We start from the raw sequence: 20,410 nt of genomic DNA, 5'->3' as shown, positions 1-20,410 counted from the left end.
CGGTGATCTGTGCCAACGATTACTGCACCTCGCCCTCGACCCTCACGTCATTCAGCCTTGATGAGTAGCAGGTGATACGCTAATACCACGGAATTAGTATATAATTTGTAGCCAGAAATTCCTTTATGCTTGCTACAAATTCTCAGTACTAATATAACTCTAAAATCCTAAGACTGAATGCTAGTCACCAAAAAATTATACCCAATTTAAATTATTTATAGATAAATGAACAGAAGTAACTCCTCGTCCTGAATTAAAACTACTAATTATAAAAGAATATATTTAAGCAAGTGTTGTTTATAAACCTCGTAAAAAGCGCCATTCAACATAGCAATGCAAAATGTGACAGGCGTTAATTTATACGCAGCGGTTTTCTATTAATAAAAACCTAATCATCAGAAAAACTTTTATGCATAGTTAGATTTTGACGTAACAAAACTGGACTAAAACTTATTATTATGCCTTACAATCTTTAAACAAAAATCTTGTTACCCTCAAAACTTTACAAAATGAACTAAAGGAATTAAAAAGCTTTCAATGTTCTACTTTGGCTTTAACAAAAAGCCTAGATTCATTATTTGTAAATAAATATTAAATCTGCCATCAAAGTAATTCACTAATGACTTTCCCTAACATTCCTTCATTATTCAATTCCACTCAATATAATTTTGGTTGCGACACTATAATAACAGATAAAAGAAACAAGGATAAATAAAAATATTATTATAATATTACTTATTATATTATGTTTACAACATTTTTACATACAATCGCAATACACAATATACACTTAGAATTAAAGCAGTACATTTTGGAATACCATTAACTGAAAAAAAATATTTTGTTCTATAGCTGAGGCTAAACAACGAAAATGTCAAACATCATATTATAATAAATGGAAATGGTTAAAGTTTAATAAAAACACTAAAACTAATTTGGTCCATAATTAAATATCTGTAAGGAGTAAGGTTGACCAGTTAAAAATACTAGTTACTCCATATTAATACTATAGAATTTGTTAAGAGCTCAGCCTTGCATGATAAGGTGTACAAAGTTCTCATAGTTGATGTTGCCATGCGAATCCTCCTGGCCCTGCAGCAACTGTTCTACTTCATCATCACTCAGTTTTTCACCCAATGTGGATAGTAGGTGGCGAAGCTCAGCAGATGAAATGAATCCATTGCCATCCTTATCAAAGTGCCGCAGACCCTCAATGAAATCATTTGCGGTATCACCACTGCGTGCTTTTGAAATTGCCTGCAAAGCATCAAAAATGGTATAAAAAAACATATTATAATATGTATGACATTCTATTACAATATCATTTAACATTCTGTGGCTTAAATGAGTACTACAAATCAATTAATATAATTAATAATTGATTTTGTCTTCAATAAAATTGCTTTTACAGGTGAATAAAAAATATGATGAATATTGCAAAGTTCAAAATTTGAAGTGCTTCAGCTGACAACATTGTTATAAATTTAACAAAGTTTGAATGTGATTCAAATATATTGTGCTTTATTTAATACATACAGCTGTCTCATTATTTTAAGAAGACTACTTGAATAGCTTATAACTGAGTACATGAAATAATTAAATTGGTAATGTGACCTCAGCCCAAAACAGTCAACACTGTGTTTCAAGGTGAGGACAACAACTACATACATTTGATTATGTTGAAGGAAAGCATTTACCTGATATATTGGTAGGAATACTTCAAAAGATATCCTTTCATCTGGCTTCAAGTGTAATGTGCACTTTTTCACATCAGATTCAGTGGGGTTTTGGCCCAGAGCCCTTAGAGCATCTCCAATTTGTGCAACATGTATCTTGCCATCTCCACGTGAGTCAAACAGCTGAAATGCTTCCTGGAATTCTGCAATGTGATCATCAATATAATACTTCTGTTTACAGTGAACTTACTGTTTCCCTCCTCACCAGAAAGTTACCATTTACCTTCAACTGAATTAAGTTTAAGCTTAGTGGGTGGATTGAACATAAACATGTTGCACTGAGAGAAGCTGTCAACGCACTGAGTCGCTGCAGGCTGAGCAGTTATTGCACACGCCACACGGCGGTCGGCCTCCGACGTCCATATTGTATAAAATACCAACCTTATATGGAATGTAGGGCGCTTGCTTGACGCTCTCGTTGAGATTGTTGATTGACGCATGATTGAGTCATGAGCCAACCCACAACAGTGCGACACGCATTACGCCCAAGTCTTACGTTTTTACGTATAAACATTTTTTTTACATTTTACGTATAAACAACTTACTGGTTTGCAACCAACAGTTAAGGTATCAACATGTATGTAACCCTGTCTTGTCATTTTATTCTAAATTGCTTTCGGTAATTACTCAAATATCGAAATTTTCCTATATTACGATGACTCACTCACCTGCCAATTGATCTTCTGAATATCCAGCCTAAAATTTAATAAACGCATAATTATCAATACACAAATTGTATAAAAATATATTTAAAAGAAACTTACCATGATTTGTTGTTCAGATATACTCAATTTATGATTATAATTTGAATATTCACAAATCACAATTGATCCTGACGGGTTTTATGGATATTTTTTTACTGCAACGAAGATAACACCTAACAAAATGTCTATTCAAATTCTACAAAAGGTAACCATAGATATAGATACAAAATTCTAAAATCACCCATGGATTATGGAAGGCTTTTAGAAGGCAAAAATATTAAAGATCTCGGGTGTTCAGCTATTTGAAAGTAGACAATATTTATAATGAATTTCAATAAATTATGAGGTTTTTGAGATGAGAGACATTTAGAAGGCCATCTGTTGTAAAAATGCATAAAACTAGATTCAATACCTATATTGATATGATTGAATATAGACTATAGAGTATAGACTGACATATTCAATAAAATAAACTTTTTATTTTACAATTTAAAAAAATGAATCTACCGGATACCTTAGTTTACGATAGTCTTAATACTATAAATTTTATTTGTGCGAATAATTTTATAATTTATAGTATGTTTGCAAAATTGTATCATTTCCGAACGCTTCCAGCCATTGATCGTGAATTGAAGCATACTGTGATTTGCTCGAGATTCCGAATGAAAGCCGATCCTAAACGAAGTCGATCTCGGCAATGACGGCCGCGGCGGCGCAGCACTGATGGGATCCGTAACATTGTGACCATTTTCTGTGGATTCTTTTATTTTGGTAATTTGTTTCCAGCAGCGTCAACAGCACTAGAAAAAAAATTACTTACATTCCTTACCTTTCCACCAACATCGAAAAAGTCATTATATTCCACTCAGAAAATATTTTAAAATAAAAATTATCTATTTCGAACAGTTTAATAGTTACTATTATCAGTCATACTCCTTCTTTTAAGGTTTTCGTTAAAAATGTATTTCCTCACCATAGTACATTTATAGATGAGATATTATATGATCTATGAGATGCCTAATATGGTCCGATGTACCTTGACCTTTGGTCAAGCTGTCTAAACTTAATAGGTTTGTGCAGGTAAAGGTTTGTATTCGTTTTCACCCATAAAACGTTCTGTAAACTTTAAAAACACTAAGTATAGTACTCTTAATAATACAATAATTAATTAGACTAAATCATTCATTCATTATGAATGAGGACTCCTGTCACATTCGATAAGTTTACGATCATGTCAATATAATATATATAATAGGTATGGTTTTAGCCTCCGAAGAGAGTATCTAAATAAAAATTGTAGTATAGCCCTTTTAGTACTGCCAATATTTCTAAAATTTCTCAACTTTTTTTTCTAAATACTATGAATCTCTTTTACTAGACAGACTACCTAAATTTTCTACAACTATTAAAAATAAATAAATAAATCTTATGAAGTAAAATCCTTAACCTATTTATTTTTGTATGGAAGAGTTAAGGCAATTATTAGTTTTTAAGTGAGCCAATCTGGTACTCTTAAGGAACTAATTTGGCAGATTCTGTATTTTTCAGATGGTCACACTTGTTTGCAGTTCACCGCCTGAATGCTGATTTGTTGAAACTTGAAAGCAGGAAAAATGGCAAAATGGTGTAGATACTTCAAAAGGTTAGTATTTAAATAAAAGTTGTACAGTTTTGCTGATGATCCCTCTTGTATACGAATTTTGAGCGGTTTATTATTGTATATTGTGTAATAATTCGTAGTTAACGGTATCACGCAAGATAGCCGACAGGACGAGGGCGATGTCGATGTTCGTCAAAGGCTTTGTTCGCTAAACTCCACGTGCCTTCCGCCATTTAGTTTTAAACATTTGCTTGCTTTACTTGAGGTACAGTAAAAGCCTCTCAAGGATAACTATTTATTCATAATCTTTCCTATTTTAAGAAGGTATTTAATGTAATAGATACTCTAATAGAGAAAGTCGTCGGCGTGGTCGACGGTATAATCCGCCGGGGCCCTGTATTGTGGCTGTGTGGCGGCGGCCGCTCAGCTGAGAGCGGTGTCATGAGCTCCGGCGGAGAGTTTGTGGAAGGTTGGCTTGTGGCACAGGTGCTGGGCGAGGGCGCCTATGGCGAGTATGTATAATTTGTTCATTTTCATTACAGTTTTGTCTTACAGATTATTACCCCAGAAAGGTATTAATGGGTTATAGTGGTACATTTTATTTATTTATAATAATAATAGGATGTTTGTGTTTTACTTGTAACTTTGTATATCATCAAAATTTTAAAAGAAAGAAATGACAGTTTGTTTTTAGTATTACATATATTATACAGATTGTGTTGTTTTTATCAATATTTTGTGTTCAGAGTATAACTATTATGCATGTTTCACAGAACACAATGTTTATTATGGAAAATATATTATGAACTGCATACCTGTTACCAAATTAGTTTTAGGTCAGTCATGCAAAACAATATTTAAGTTATAATAAATAGCTGCTAATGACAATGAAATTCTTTATTTATGTGTTAATCTTTCTGTTTTGTGTAAGTAGTCTTCAGTGAAATAAAATGCCTGCACCTGTGAAGAACATATCTTTAATAATTTCTTGACAATTTGTAGGTATACGTTTGCATAAAACTCCATTAGAACTACATAGAATGTTAGAGAGTGAATAATACCAATTTGTATGTTTAAGTATAAAAAACAATATCTGATGTAATAGTTCAATTGCCTCATGAAAATGTGTGGATTTTTTTAATATCTTATTTCAAATTAATTAACTAGGATGGATCTTTACTATATTTGCTTTTAGGGTACGCCTCTTGGTGCACGCTCGTACGAACGCGAGCGTGGCTTTGAAGGCGGTCCGCGGTGGCGCAGAACAAGGAGCTGGAGCTCGTGAAGCCGGTCTACATCGCGCCTTACGTCATCCGCACGTGTTACGCTGTCTGGGCGCGCGGCAGCACGGTGACGTCCACTATCTCTTCCTGGAGTATGCGCAGGGCGGCGAGCTATTCGACCGTATTGAACCCGACGCTGGTACTGGTGAAGCGGCAGCACGTCGGTACTGGCGCCAATTGCTGGACGGCCTGCGCTACTTACATTCGCGCGGCGTGGCTCATCGCGACATTAAACCAGAGAACTTATTGCTGGACCACCACAACACCCTGAAGATATCGGATTTTGGCATGGCCACGTTGTTTCGTCAGGGCGGCCGTGAGCGCCTACTGTCTCGTGTGTGTGGTACCCCGCCATATGCTGCGCCAGAAGTCTTAACAGCACCGACCCGGCCTTATCGGGCACAGCCTGCTGATCTATGGGCTGCTGCACTGGTGCTGTTAGCCATGCTTGCCGGAGGTAATTGTCGCCCTATGCTTACCTATTTTCTTCTGTATTCTAGGCCTCACCAGCTGCCTCTCGTTTCTTTGGTATCCTAGCTGTAGGCGTTTTTATTCCCTAAAGTTACGGTACCGAAGTTACGAGTCGCTGTCACTCGACGTGGTGTCAGAGGATGTCTTGTTCACAAGGATGAAGTCGTTGTTCTGTTTGTTTTATATTTCTTCTGTTTCTGTTCTGTTGTAAATATATAATTTATTTTTATGCATGGACTTAATTAATAATTAAATTTAATATTTTGACAAACTACAATTAAAACATTAAACTATATGCAGTTTCAGTTCAGTTAGTTTCATGTATCATACTATGGCTGTTTGTCTTTTATATATCTATAGCTATATTATCTATCTAATTTATAGGCCAAAGTCTTGTTTCTTATTTTTTATTTGCCGCTGTTTAAAGACTAGTAAAAATTTACAGGTTATCAGATCTTGTTAAAAATAAAATCTGCTGACAGGGTAACATTTTTTTAATTTAAATTAATGTATGTATTTCTGTATTAAATAAATATATTGATGCTTAACGTTATATGCTATATACTGCATTATATATTACAGAATTAGCTTGGGAGAGGGCTGACGAATCGGACGCTCGCTACACAGCTTGGTGTGCATGGTGCACTGGCGGCACTGCACCTAGCGGTCCCTGGTGCAAGGTTTCACTACCTGCTTTGGACTTACTCCGTCGCGCGCTGCGACCCGATCCTACTCGTCGACCATCTCTAGATGCGCTTTCTGCACACCGATGGCTTCGAGATTCTGGTGAGCTTTAACAATTAATACTTCTTTTTGACCATTGTCCAAGCTACCAGTTGATACTTATATTTGCAAACAATCATAATACCTAAAAAGTATATACAGATGATATAATTTTTTAAACATTACTTCTATGTCTTACCATACTACTTACCTATTATACAAAAACATTCTTGTTACGTTTATTTGTAACGTGTTATTTTTTTGTTTTTTTATTGTACTCTATCTGTTGGTGTTTCTTTTTCTTTGTTTCACATTAGGGTTGCCTGGAAGAAAATTTAAGTGATAAGGCTTATATATAGGAATATAACTTTTCTAACCTGTCCATTTTTATTTTTGTTATGTGTATGTAGAATAAGGTAATAAAGTATTAATAAATAAACAAACAAAAAATTCGGAAATATTAAAGTGTCCCATGTTATACCAGAGCTTATGGTATGTTGTGGAAAGAAAGCCTGTGTAGTTTTCGATCACTGCAGTGTTTAAATTACCTTATTTTGTTACATTGGTAACACTATTATGTCATTACAGTTGACGGTATTTAGTGAGAAAAAAAAGGAATAGTATATTATTAAGGGTTATGTTATTTTGTTTCTCTTTCTGCACAGACTAAAGCATTTAGCCGCGCTACCCCCGGTCAGGTACTAGGTGACTCTGAGTGAATCCGACCTCAGAGATGCCTCGTGCCTCAGCCAGGTGCTGATCGCCATCACCAGAACTGCAGCAAGCAACAAGTGACCAGCCGAAAGCCACCAGCTCGGTTCGGCGCTTTGGTTATTTAGCTCATGACGTGCTGTGTTCATAAAGCTAGATTACCAAAGCACCGCGCCAGCACTTACAACTCGATGCCACTTGAAGAAGAAAAAAATGTACCAATTACATGTATTTTTCTAGGATTTCGCTGCTTACCATCATATGCAGTACCAATACGAAATCTTAAAATTATATTTAGTAAAACTTCTTTAGAATCGTTGTCATTTCAAACCGGATGCAAAACGCCAACGGAAAAAGCGACGGTAAAACGAGACGGAAAAAGACAGAAACATAAATTTATAAGATTTAATGTGAGAGAAAATGAGATAGATAGAGAAACTTCTTCAGAATCGTTGTGATTTCACACCGTATGCAACGTAAAAAGAGACAGAAACATAAATTCATAAGATTTAATGTGGGAGAAAATGAGATACGAGGCATTATACAGCCTCTTTTTACTGCCGCTTTTTCATTTTATCGAATTTCAATCTTTCGTCGTTTTAGTTTTTAAAGATTTATATTAAACTTATAAATTAAAATATACTGTTTTTAAAGAAAAGTTTAATATATTTAGATAGTGACAATTTATATATGATTAATTATAAAAGCTTTGTTTTTGAAGGTTTCACTTCTACCAGATGTGAATTTTACATATGTTTTTTTTTATTATAATATATACGTTTCAGCTATATTTAATGTATATTTAGATTTGTATATAAACCTTTTTTATGTCAAGTATAATAAGTATACAAGTATAATTGAATCTGCATTCAACTACATATACACATTACATAGAATTGTATGTGTGTACATACAATTCTATGTAAAATTCCAGATGTTAATTGCTAATGTTGTTTTGTTCAATGTTAGCTAGATCCACTTCCGTTGGCAAATTATTAAATTATACTACATAATTTAATTCTTGTAAATTCTCGTTTAAACATTTAAACAACGTTTAAATATTATTTATTAATTTGCAGTTCAATTTATGAATTTTCAATGTATATTGCAATTATGTATCATTTGTTTTAGAAGTATTCTGATGGACTTCTTTTAACACGTTTTATCTCTTACTGAACAGACGAGGTAGACGCGGGCTCAGCTGGCGGCCGTCCCTGGAGCTCGCAGCCGTGCGGCGTGGCTGGTGGCAGCGAATCTGAGCTGAGCGCACGCGACATGGACGAGCTTCTTTGCCACTCGCAACCGGCGCATAGCGATGATTTGCTAGCCGAGGCAGGCGCTCCGCTACAGCGCCTGGCGCCACGTCTCACACGCTTATTCCTGCGCTGCGCAGAACGCGAGGCTCTACCTGCGCTGGCTGAACAGCTGACCACCCGCGGTCACACATACCGCTACTTACATCCACGCGTCATGGCCGTTGAATGCGGTGAAGTACGCATGAGAGCATGGGCAGTACGTGTGCGGGAAACGCCTGCCGCCGGTGGTTGCGTTATGATTGAGTTTCGCCGTGCCCGCGGGTGTGGTCTTGCTTTTAAGCGCAGGTTTCGCGAGTTGAGCGAGGCATTACGACCGCTAGCTGCGCCTGCACCGCCGCAACGGGACTTACTAGCACCACTTACCCCAGTCACTACAGAAACATGCCGCATGGACACCGCCTAAGAACGCATATCATAAGATGAGCATGTGGCGTTATAGTGTTAGTTGTTGATAATTTAATTTAAAATAAACAGCCTTATTTGAATTGAGTGTTTTTAAGAAGGTGATATTGTTGTGCACATTCGATGTTCATTGTTCTGTTAAACCTTGGTGCAAATGTCAACATTGTCATGTAATATAAGTATTGTAATATTTCACATATAAAGCCATTACTGCCTTATATGTGATAAATAGTATGCATGTGTTAAAATGGCTTTATATTTAATCTGTCTATTGTAAAAGAATGATATGTAAGATTTTACCTTTGAAAACCAATCTTTGGAATAACAAAATGCACGGACCAAGTAATATTTTTTTATGTACCTATTTGTGTGAGATTATAGTGCAAATCTGATAAAGTGGATAGTAGATATGCATGTATTTTTTAAGTAATATTTTTCTAACAGTTTTGTAATTAAAATGATGTTGAATAAAATGTCAGCAGTTTTGGGTGGTTTGAATTTTATCGTTCAAAAGTAAAATAACAAGTTCATTTTCGTATTTTTTTTAAATTGATTTTTATTATGAATAAATTATTATAGAAGTAATCCATTGTCGAGAGAACACAGGAGTTTTGAGAAATCAAAATAAAAGATAATTTGTATCGACTGATTTATTACAAAATGTATCATCACTTGACACTTATTACTACCTAAAATTATTAATATTCCTACTACCTAAGGGCTCGAATCACATGGACTGCTTAAAAAACTTATAGAACGCAGGATTTAGAAGTTTATCACCAGCTTATAAATTGTTTCCAAAAAAGTTACTGTAGTTAGTACTGACAGTAAGTATGTTGCTATTACTTAAGCTGTTACCAATTTATGCAGTATTTTTATCTGCCGTCCATCTGCTTGAGCTCTTTCCTACTTCACCACCAGACTACGCTACACTTGAACCGTGGCCACAATAATAGTTTAAGTAAATCTAAAGTCCACTAATTCAAATTAAGCACATTCATTTGTGACATTTATTTTTGCAATTACCAATTTCAATTTACTTGATTAAAGCAATAAATTACATACTTTAACGCTCAGCGCTTGCAAAATAAATAGCTTATATAATATGCGAACAAGCAACGACATAAACACTGGATTGAGCTGTTTAAAACGCACCATTTAAAGTTCAAGCTTCAAGGGCAATTATTGGTTGTTAGTCAAGCGCCATCTAGAGGCATGCAATTTAAACATAATGTTAGGAACGTGATGTCCAAAGTATCTACCATCAGGCATATGAAAAACTACTTGTCTACATTTATATTATATTGATCATTAATAAAATAAGCTTACAAAATGTACGGTTAATTATATTAGGTAGATGGTTAATCAAACCGTGTGACTATGACCAAACGTACATATATGCTGAATACAGAAAAACGGTATTAAGTATTAAAAACATTTTAATACAGTTAGAACGGGAAAAAAATCTACCGATTTAATTGAATAAATTAGTCAGTTGACCGATTTTTATTATTATAGTGCTTGCTCTCCATCTCGTCCATAAAATATTATTTAAATATTAAATAATAACTTTAATATACATATATAAAATTAAGAGTGATTAAAACATTTCCAATATCTTTTATAGAGTAACTTTGACTCTGATTTTGCTGATATGTTTTACATTGTATTTTCGTTTTGAAGTGCGCATAAACTTGATGTAAATTATGTGAAAACGGCAGTCGGAACTGTTTTAATATAACATTCTCAATATTTAATACTAATGAGTACAACTAAATTTAGCTAAGAATCGAGTAATGCGCCCGTGTGAGCAGGAATTTCGTTTTCTCACACTACCGCGCCATAAAGGCAGTAGGTATGCTCCCACACAGTACTTCCAGACCAAAAAATGTTCTGTTAGAATACATTTTATTAAATTCTCATACTTACTCAAACTTAATTCGTTTGGCTTTTGGTTTTATATTATAGGACTGTTAAAATATTTTTAAAATGTCTGAATCTGGAAGCACTGCACAACACGTGGCATGGAATATATTGAGCTTACTTATATTTACAGCGACCCCGACGGTCCAAAGTAGTATGTGAACCTCAAGGCTTTAACGCAAGTCCGATTAAACGTATCTCGAAATGCACCATACAATCAATGAGAATTCAAAGTAACGATAAATCAGTCCAGCTATAAAGCCTAGTACAGATAGCTCCATTGCTATCCAAGTTGGTATACAGCTGTGGGTCGCCTGGCAGTACCGGGTTTCTCGATATTTACAACGTCTTTGCTTTTTCTAAAAGATCGTTTATAAATCTCTGAAACAAGCAAACATGCAACTATTACTTAAAATCGAGTACGAATTGCATCTAATACTTTTTACTTTTGTGTAAAAGTCGTTCAGGCAGTGGCGTAGCAAAAGGCGGCAGCAGCGGGCCGCATCGGGTGACACCTACCTCTTTCTCTCAACTTTAAGAACTATGTACAAACATACACTACAGTCTACACTACAATTCGGGAATTCCCGCAAAATAGCCTGACGCTGTCGTGGGGGATTCCCCATCAAATTTTTACTTCGATCGGGTAATACCACCAACTTCCGCACCGGGTGCCACCCAAGATAGCTACACCGCTGCGTTCAGGTAACAACTTTTTGTATGTGGAAATGTAGTCTTTGAATGTTAAATAAAGTCTATTTAAACTTATATAATAAACATGCCTGAACTGTGATGCAGTTGGAGCCAAAGGGATTAATATACTTGTAACTAGTGCATGCCCTAGTAGGCAAATTTAATTCTTTCCGGTTTCATGTTATAAAATCATTATACATTCTTTGCGGTGGATAATATAAAGAAACTGCCTATTGTCCTATTGACATTTCCTAATTTGTTAACTGAGACTCGAATTACATTCTACGCAGGTCGTCTTTGTTAGTCTCGTCGTTATCACTTTTCTTTAAACATTTATTGTTTCAAAAATAGTAGAAACATTCCAAGCTTTTGGGAAGGTCCACTATATATAGTCCGGTATACCGGTTTCAGCTTTTAGAAAAACGCAAATTATGACAAATCATCTTGACCTCGTTTCTGATTATTACCCAAAAACTATTGGATTAAACTTACATGTACATCTTTCTGAGGTTTTTTCGCATCAGCCAACAGCACCTGGAACAAAAGAATAGAAAATATATTACAGAAAAATCAGTAAAAAAATCGCCTTAGTACAGTGCAGTTTTGAAAAATAAGGATTAGTTTTACAGGTTAAAAATCGATAAATTACTTATTGTCGATTGCCAGCTAATAGCTATTGCTTATTCGACTCATAGTACGATAAAAACATTTATATCAATGAACTCTATATTCAGAAGACCTTGACGAAGCCACGTTATGACAAAATTGTGATAACTAATGTTTTGTTATGTTAAACAGAGATGATGTTAAAATGAGAACCGGCAGTAAATGTAAAATTAGAAGCTTTTAATGTATTTTTTTTTGACGTTCATAAGTGTACATTATGTTACCTACATGAATAAATTATTTTTGAATTTGAATTTGTTCCATACATTACCTACGCAACTTAAAAAAACACTAAGGGCCTGTTTCACAATGTATGGATAAAGTACCAAATAGCTATGTAACACAAATTATTCGAAAGATAAAAGTTCCTCATAAGATACTTCGCATTTCATGACGAATAGTGCTATCTGACAGTCGTGAAACGCAAAAATACTATTTATCCTACCAATAAGTAATAAATAGCTTATTTGGAACTTATCCGGACATTGTGAAACAAACCTTAAATGGACACTATATTAGTGTTCAATAAAAGTAATTCCATACCGTTACAATATGTAAAAATTGGGATATTCCCCCTATTGGCGCATGAAAATATGTGATAGATAAGATAAAAAAATATGTCATATCAATATAAAAATCAATCAAATTAAAGATAATTTCAAAGTTGGTATTTTAATACTATTTCTTATTGTAAGACCTTGCTTGAATATTTTGTAATGCCTTCTAATATCTGATATAGCATCAATACTTATTTGAAAATTTAGGGTTAGCCTCTGAACAAACAAACAAAAAAATCATTTATTCATATCATATCAATAAAGAAATATACGTTAAATTAAATGATTCTAATTTTACATTTACTGCCAGTTCTCAAATCAAGGGCGTAGAACGGGAGAGAAGAACTGGAAATAAACTCTCCGCCACTCTATCCTTCTAAATTTTAAGAAGTTAGTCTTAGAACTTAAAACCCACTCTTACCGTGAGATGTCTCCAACGTTGTTCGTCGCTGTCCATATCCAGTAACTCATCAATATCTACGTCGACTTCTTGAGACGCCGCGCCGCTGTCACTCTGTAAATATGGTAACTTTAAAAAGTTCGGAATTAATCAATCAATCAAAATTTATTTATTCAGTTTAGATGCGACTTAAGGCATGCTTATGAATGTCAAAAACGTTTACAAAATTCGCGAAAGAGCAAAACTACGCAATCCGTTCGCAAGACTACCAGGAGGTCTTGCTCTACTACTACTGTACTAAATGTATAACTTTTCACATAGCTTTAATACTTGAAAAATTGCTATAAAGACATTTGTTCTGATTTTTTGGTCTGATTCTGAAGTGCACTGATTAAAAATCAACTCAAAATAATATAAAGATCTCTAGTGTGTCTTTCGTATTGGAGATACTATATTAATATGTATGTACTCAAACAATGGTGGCAGAAGGTATATTGAATGAAAAATATTTAAATAAACAAGACTGCCATTTCAAACAATATGCGATCTCAATTAGCAGATATTAATATAACTGAGTTCTGCAGCTCGTCTATAATATATATAATATCTATAATATAACTGAGTTCAGTTATATTATAGATATTGTTATGATATACTGACCGGCGCAGGTGCCTCATACAGTTTCTGCAGCTCGTCGTAGAGCCACATTTCGACGGCGAGTCGTTTGCGGATCAGAGCCATCTGGTGGCTGCCATATTTCGCCGTAAGAAACTTCTCGCGACGCTCCTTCACCTATGGTAACATAAATTATGTTACTCCAGGTAAAATCCAACCACAAAATGCCATGAAGTTTGTATGACCAGATAATAATTTGCCTATGTGCTTAATTACACGTACAAGTGTGCATTCGCTCGTACGGTGAAGGAAAACATCGTGAGGAAATCAAAACATTATGCCTTTGACCCAAAAAGATACCGATGCTAGTGTCAGGTACGGAAAGAAAGTTAATCTAGGTGTGCAATGTACCCATAGAATGTACTATGTAATACGTAATAAATGTAATTTACTGTTTATACCTAAGATATTAAAATTAATTTTAACTGCTACGATTATTCTTTTAGCTGTAAGTTTCTATCATTTCAACCAGGCGACTAGTTCTTATAAAAATCCTCAACGTGGTGAAATACTTACCTCGCCTTTATCACTGAAATTAACATGTAGTCCCGCCTTGGCGGGCGAGCGTTCGGTGGGTGAGAGCGCCCCATGAGGGGCGTGTCCTCGGGGTGCTGGATGAGCCCCATGTGGGGTCCGGGCCGGAAAGGCCCCCGCAACGCCACACTCCATGCCGCCTCCTGCCCCGCCGCTGCGCCCCTAGAATATGAGAGCGAACGCTAGATAGGCACATATTTTACTTAATGGTCATCACCTTTCCTTCTAATAAATCAAAGTCACAGAAGGGAATGAAAGGTCATTGAACCCTCGATATGTATGTTAGGCATAGACTATTTTAATTTTTTCTCTGAAAATTATGAATAAATAGAATGACATAACTATTTTTTATTGATGCCAATACCAAACATTAAACAATATATGAGAGAATATCCAAGTAACAGCGAAAATGTGGTGTAAATTTATTTCGTACTTAGCTAACTCTAGGTTGGCTTTCGAAGTGGCGGCAGTCTAGACTTTGGGGTGGAGGGAGGGAAGGGTGATAGCATTATGCATAGTCAATACCCGTCTGCGTCTGTTAAAAAGGTGAAATATGTATGATAACATCATAACAGGTTATTAACGCGAGATTCATATTTATTAATTACTGGTTATGCGCGCGGGAATCGTCCAATCACGGTTTAACCAACCTTCAGCTATGCGTAGCCTAGAGTATATAAAAAAATACATTAGTAGCAAGAAAGTCTTTCAAGTGGAACGAAGAGAGGTCACGGGTGTCTACCGAGGGAGGAAGTACTGCGTTTGCGGCACACCGATGATAAACGGCGATCGTTTCTCTCCTCGCATACTGCTCACGTACTTAAAGTACAACAATTAATATGTTCTTATGATAAGTAAGGCATAAAAGATTATTTCTTTAATAATAATTATTGTTAACACTATAAAGATGGGATTTAAATAATGCATCTTGTGTATATGCGTGTTTTGTTTGCATTATACATAGATATATTTCTTCACTTAGAAGGGGGCCGCTAGGCTGTTTCACATTGTACTTGTCTTGACATACCTATCACAATCGTGCGACTTTTATCATTTTATCAACGTGCTCAGTCACTCTATAGTTGTTGATAATTGATAAGAATGTCATTATACAGATATTTATTTTCTATTACATTACATATAATCAGTAGACGAGATATAGCATCATCTTAATCCATCGTCGATACTCTATAAGGACTTTAGCTGGAAATATATGCGTATAACATAATAATAATAAAGAAAAAACATTTATTATGGAACATAAGATAGGTATCACTTATTCCACGTCGTTATCTCGTTACTCATCGGCAAAGAAGACAGAGGGTGTAGACCGAGAGAAAAATACGGCGTAAAAAACTCTCGGTACTCTTTTAAAAAAGCAAATCATCAAACAACACTTATATTAAAACAAATATAGCAAATTAATTAGAAGTAGCAAATGTTCAAACACCTAAGATACTACGTTCCTGTTGAAAACTAGCATCGCGTGACGGCCCTCGACTAGTTGACTCATAACTAGGAATAACGTGTTAACTCTACATGAGCAAACAAACATTTGGGTGTTATTTTAGACAAAGTTTGAAGAATTGTTTACTTGCTTCTCCGAGTACCTTGAGAGATCGAAACAGCAACCGTTGACCTTTTATAATTCTACAGTTTACGTAAAAAAAATCTTCCGATTTTAATATTTCTATTAATATTTATGAATTCGCGCGGACTGTATAGAGCTATGATTTAGTTATTTATTAATAAATTACATCTTAAAGGAGGCTGAGTTGCGTATCGAACAACAAAGGTGACTGACCCATGGCTACGTGTGAGTCAGTATAGGGGCCGCTCGGTGCTGAACACCCGACACTGCAGAAGATAATCTATGTAAGAGGTGACAATTTAATAAGAATCGTGACGCACAGCGGCGAAAACACCCCCGACCTTCAAGCTCCTTAATCTTATTGAGCCACGGAAATCAGCACCCAGGGAATAGCTAACAGAACGCTGCGTGACCTATATTTATATACCGGATAAGCCGATTATAGCTCGCCTCTACGACATTCCTTATTGGAACGACGTAACGTCTATCAAACCACGTGACACGATGTGGCAAAATGTGTAGAAGTTAATAAATGTGTTAAAATTAGATTATGAATAAAATATGTCTGTTGATCTAACGTAAAGAAAATACGTGTAATGTGGTAGCTTGTTTGTTTTCTAATCGTGATCAAATAGTAGTCGTGACGAGTGACGGTTGAGAGGTGATGATGGGAGCAGCGGCCTTTTCCGCTAATTGCCTTTTCCCACTCACGTATTTACCGCGTCGCGTCTTTTGTTGCCTCAAACTATTTTCTAAATCTACAATGTACTGTAGTCTGTGGGAAACCAAAAAATATTTTTGAAGATTTGTGCGTTTGTAAATGTAATAAAAAATAATTCCCATTTTTTATTACATTAAATTAGTGGTATGCTTGTGTGTTTACGGAAATCAAAATAAATTAAGACTAAAAATATTTACGGAATAAAATAATTAACCCCGCGTTACGATCATCAGAAGTTCATGACCTCGGAGTCAAAGATAACACAATGCTATGGGGTTTTCAGACCTTCAACGATACTTAATTATTATATTAAGTATCGTAGGCGATTTCATCTTTGTTTCGAAATTGATTACACACTGAACTTAAAACTGGGATGGATTAGACCAAATAACTATACGTATTAGATGATGTCATTGGTTGCTATTTTTCGAATATTGCGTAAAACTGAAATTTGATAGTTGTTTGGAACTAAAATAGCCCTTACTATTAAAAGAATTTGGAAAAAAGCAGGGCGGAAGGGCCGTGTATTAAATTATATTAATAAAGGTTATTTCCTACGCAAATATCTTTTCAAGCATAGCATTTATAATAAATAAATAAGCAGTGGCGTACCGAACCCGCGGTCGTTGCTCCCGGGAGGCTGCGCCCACTCGCCAGCCCGGGCTCCTTAGTTCACTACGCTTACTTGCTAATAAAGTCACTCCTTCGCAATGTTTGCACTACCCGTAAACACAGCTCACACAACAAAGCCGTCGCAACGCAAACGAGCTATAGAGAACCACTGATTGCACGAGACGTGATGACACGAGCTCTCGTGAGTCGTTACTGGCGACTGGCGAGTGCCGAGTGGCGAACTGTGAAGTGTGAGCAGGTAATGAACATGAATGCTATGAGCGTGGATCACTCACAGACGTCGGTCACAAGGCACGAATCGCGACTCACTTGCGTCAACCGCGAATAGGCAAGCCCGCACACCCCTCGAACCTCATAGAACGCGCTCAAACAAAATATTCAACAATAAAAAACTAGTTTTTTTTTAAAAAACCTCTGTTGCATGACATATGATACATCGATATAAGATAGGGCAAATTCTTTTTGTATATGTTTCCAGTGATTAGACTTGTGTCTTCATCTAAAATCACCTTCCCAGCATGTTTGTCTAAATTCACAAGTGTTCGATGCGATTGTTGACCTCTCATACCTAATGTTTTGTATTGTTTTGTCCTTATAAGGATATATCACTCTCTTGTCAATTACCAATCATTACCTTAACCAATGTGGCTAAACTTATTTTAAGGAAATCAGGCTTTTAATGTTTTTGAATATGTTTAGTGTATCTAGGTAAGAAAAATAAGCCGTGTGATCAAATTTGAAAAGGCCTTTTTAAACATATTTAAACTAACTGAAAAGGGCTCAGTTAAAATTCTTTAAAATGCTTGTTGGATTAGGGTGTCCTGTATAATTTTATAAGATATATACTATATGGTATAATAATAATAGTAAAAACCTTTTATTTCAGATACTTTACATTCAAGTCCATTTATATTTTTATCATCTCATTTATTATAGATATCCCTATGTGTGCCCTTTTTTGGCAATGGCCTGCTTATGAGACATATTATAGTATATAATTACGATCAATAAATTAACGACGTGTGTCAGACAAAACTAGCCTACTGATGCAAATGAAGTATTTTCATTTTCATAATTTAATTTTCGTGTTCAATAAAGTTGCTAAATTATTAATAAAGGTTATAAAAGAAAAGTAAATAAATTAACATTACAATTTATGACGAGACTTATAAAGTATTTAAACACTGAAACGACGAATCGTGCATCTAATCTGCCATTGGACTAGAGACTCTGTTAAACAATTACAACTGAGCGAAACGCCATCAGTTCGTCTTTCGTTTTTACATTCTAAGCTCGCGTAATAATCCCAGTGGCGATTATACCGAGCTTGCAAAATACTTAAGTATCCGCATTAACCTTCATAAAATAACAGCCTTATCCTATAACGTGTATTGACCATAGGGAGTCGTAGTCTTGTATTCAAAACGTTGAAATACGACCCAGCCGATTGAGCGCTGTCATATTTTATCGACGCTTCATAATACTTTGAAAAATCCTGAGCTTATTTAAGTAACAACTTATATATTTTTTATTAATTAATTAATTGACATTTGTAGATATTATCACATTAAATTCTTTAAATATTTACAGGTGCGGGTTTTTTTATCATGTGTGTTACTATTATAACTTTTGTATGAATTTTTAGTTAACCTAACTTTTAAGTAGGTAATCATCATTTGAAGGATTTTGCTATGCTAACCTCTCTCTGTTTGCCTAAGTAAGTACCTAAGTAAGTAACCTACTATATAAAACTACTTGTTTGTAAAATGTTTTTTTTTAATATCTTTTATATCTAATTTAACTTTCCATGAAAACCTTCCTCCGAGTGCAAAGCATTAATAAAATATATATTATTTATTTTCTAGAATTCCTCCAGCCGCCTTTGACTTTTGCTCAGCCACAAATTTTTCTTTAAGATAACTTTTTTTTTAATTTCTATCATCTCTATTCACACGACTAACAAGGTGAGTGTGGATTGTCTGGCCTGCTCGCACGTCCCAGGATGAGGTCTAGCCTCCAGGGTGTTCTTGTAAAAGAACAGGTCAAAAGCCTTCCTAACTGACGAGCGAGTACGGTAATATTATGAGAGTAAACGAAACAAAAGAGGTATGTCAGGATCGTAACGAGTAGGGGGTCCTTGCACTCCGATTTATTCTTTGATGCGAGAGAAAAATATATAAAATATTAAACAAATAATAATAGTTTAAAATGAGCCATGCACAGTTCTAAGATACATCAAAGCATTGACTTAAATGTTCACTTCATTAGTAGTAACGTTGATATTAAATTAATCAAAGTTAATCAGCACATTTATAACGTAACAGCAGAGTTGATAGATACTACATATATATAAAATATCTCTGGATTGATGATTATGTATCATGTGATTTTGAAATATAATATCGCATATCGCTTACCACAGCGTGCGATCTCTTGTGATGTACGTGATCATCTTCCCCAGGCATATTTAACTATTAATTATCATCAACACCAACCAACTAATTTATTTTATAATCGGGGTAAATGGTCGGCCTTTGTTAGCGGTAGCGCCGGACACAGCCATCTAGTTAAATAATTAAATACTATAATGTTGGTTTGATCTCTTTTTCATCGTAAGTACGCTTGTTTTTTTTAAAACACCAAGCAGTCTTATTATTATAGCGTCAGCTGTACTCACGGTTCGAAACTTGAAGAAGAGCGACATGTGCGGCTACTGTGGCCGCGCCCGCCTCTACACTGCCGCCGCCCGCCCAACAACCGCGCCGCCCGGCCTCGGAGAGATTGCTCTACACTGCCCGGGCTGCGCGACGATTTCTTGATAGCTACACGTGTCAATTGCTGCGATAATACAATTTTTTAATCATTTGTCTACCAATGTCTCAAGAATGCCTGATATAAAATGTTCCTAATATATACAAGCCTAAAATAATTGGTATGGTGGAATTAAGTATTATTAGTACAATAATTTGAAAGCGATATTAGAAACTTGTGTGTAAATATTTTTTATCGAATTGTTTGATTCGAAAAATGGTTCTAGGAGATACTCGCTCTGTCTGATCTCTTAATAGGCA

General features: G+C 35.3%; 3 protein-coding genes across 10 annotated transcripts; 1 reads left to right on the top strand and 2 right to left on the bottom strand.

Annotated features, from left to right (window-relative positions):
• Positions 1 to 710: 710 nt before the first annotated feature.
• On the bottom strand, positions 711 to 2,652 carry LOC111003698 (myosin-2 essential light chain). 2 transcript variants are annotated; one of them, XM_022274355.2, is made up of 4 exons: positions 2,501 to 2,652; positions 2,405 to 2,432; positions 1,698 to 1,879; positions 711 to 1,257 (listed from the first exon to the last, which is right to left on the bottom strand). In XM_022274355.2, exons 1-4 carry the CDS (start codon positions 2,501 to 2,503, stop codon positions 1,027 to 1,029), a joined length of 444 nt encoding a protein of 147 aa, XP_022130047.1. In that variant the 5' UTR covers positions 2,504 to 2,652; the 3' UTR covers positions 711 to 1,026. The 2 variants fall into 2 exon arrangements, with proteins under 2 accessions (XP_022130047.1, XP_022130046.2); XM_022274354.2 differs by lacking the exons at positions 2,405 to 2,432; positions 2,501 to 2,652 and adding an exon at positions 1,960 to 2,343.
• A 1,309-nt stretch (positions 2,653 to 3,961) lies between these two features.
• Positions 3,962 to 9,430, top strand: LOC111003679 (serine/threonine-protein kinase grp). 5 transcript variants are annotated; one of them, XM_022274325.2, is made up of 6 exons: positions 3,990 to 4,082; positions 4,181 to 4,305; positions 4,381 to 4,552; positions 5,236 to 5,780; positions 6,377 to 6,580; positions 8,409 to 9,430. In XM_022274325.2, the coding sequence occupies exons 3-6, from the start codon at positions 4,482 to 4,484 to the stop codon at positions 8,945 to 8,947; spliced, it is 1,359 nt and encodes a 452-aa protein (XP_022130017.2). In that variant the 5' UTR covers positions 3,990 to 4,082; positions 4,181 to 4,305; positions 4,381 to 4,481; the 3' UTR covers positions 8,948 to 9,430. The 5 variants fall into 5 exon arrangements, with proteins under 5 accessions (XP_022130018.2, XP_022130016.2, XP_022130017.2 ...); XM_022274326.2 differs by lacking the exon at positions 4,181 to 4,305 and having other exon boundaries at positions 3,962 to 4,082; positions 4,393 to 4,552; XM_022274324.2 differs by lacking the exon at positions 4,181 to 4,305 and having other exon boundaries at positions 3,970 to 4,082.
• A 148-nt stretch (positions 9,431 to 9,578) lies between these two features.
• Positions 9,579 to 20,058, bottom strand: LOC111003675 (protein phosphatase 1 regulatory subunit 14B). Of its 3 annotated transcripts, none has more exons than XM_045629636.1 (6): positions 20,017 to 20,058; positions 14,377 to 14,556; positions 13,846 to 13,977; positions 13,207 to 13,299; positions 12,055 to 12,096; positions 9,579 to 11,250 (listed from the first exon to the last, which is right to left on the bottom strand). In XM_045629636.1, exons 1-6 carry the CDS (start codon positions 20,041 to 20,043, stop codon positions 11,209 to 11,211), a joined length of 516 nt encoding a protein of 171 aa, XP_045485592.1. In that variant the 5' UTR covers positions 20,044 to 20,058; the 3' UTR covers positions 9,579 to 11,208. The 3 variants fall into 3 exon arrangements, with proteins under 3 accessions (XP_045485592.1, XP_045485593.1, XP_022130000.1); XM_045629637.1 differs by lacking the exon at positions 20,017 to 20,058 and adding an exon at positions 17,392 to 17,556; XM_022274308.2 differs by lacking the exon at positions 20,017 to 20,058 and adding an exon at positions 17,319 to 17,555.
• Between the last annotated feature and the right edge of the window lie 352 nt (positions 20,059 to 20,410).

Source organism: Pieris rapae, chromosome 9 (assembly GCF_905147795.1).
Source record: "Pieris rapae chromosome 9, ilPieRapa1.1, whole genome shotgun sequence".
Taxonomy (NCBI): Eukaryota; Metazoa; Arthropoda; class Insecta; order Lepidoptera; family Pieridae; genus Pieris; species Pieris rapae.
This window is presented reverse-complemented; position numbering and strand designations above follow the sequence as displayed.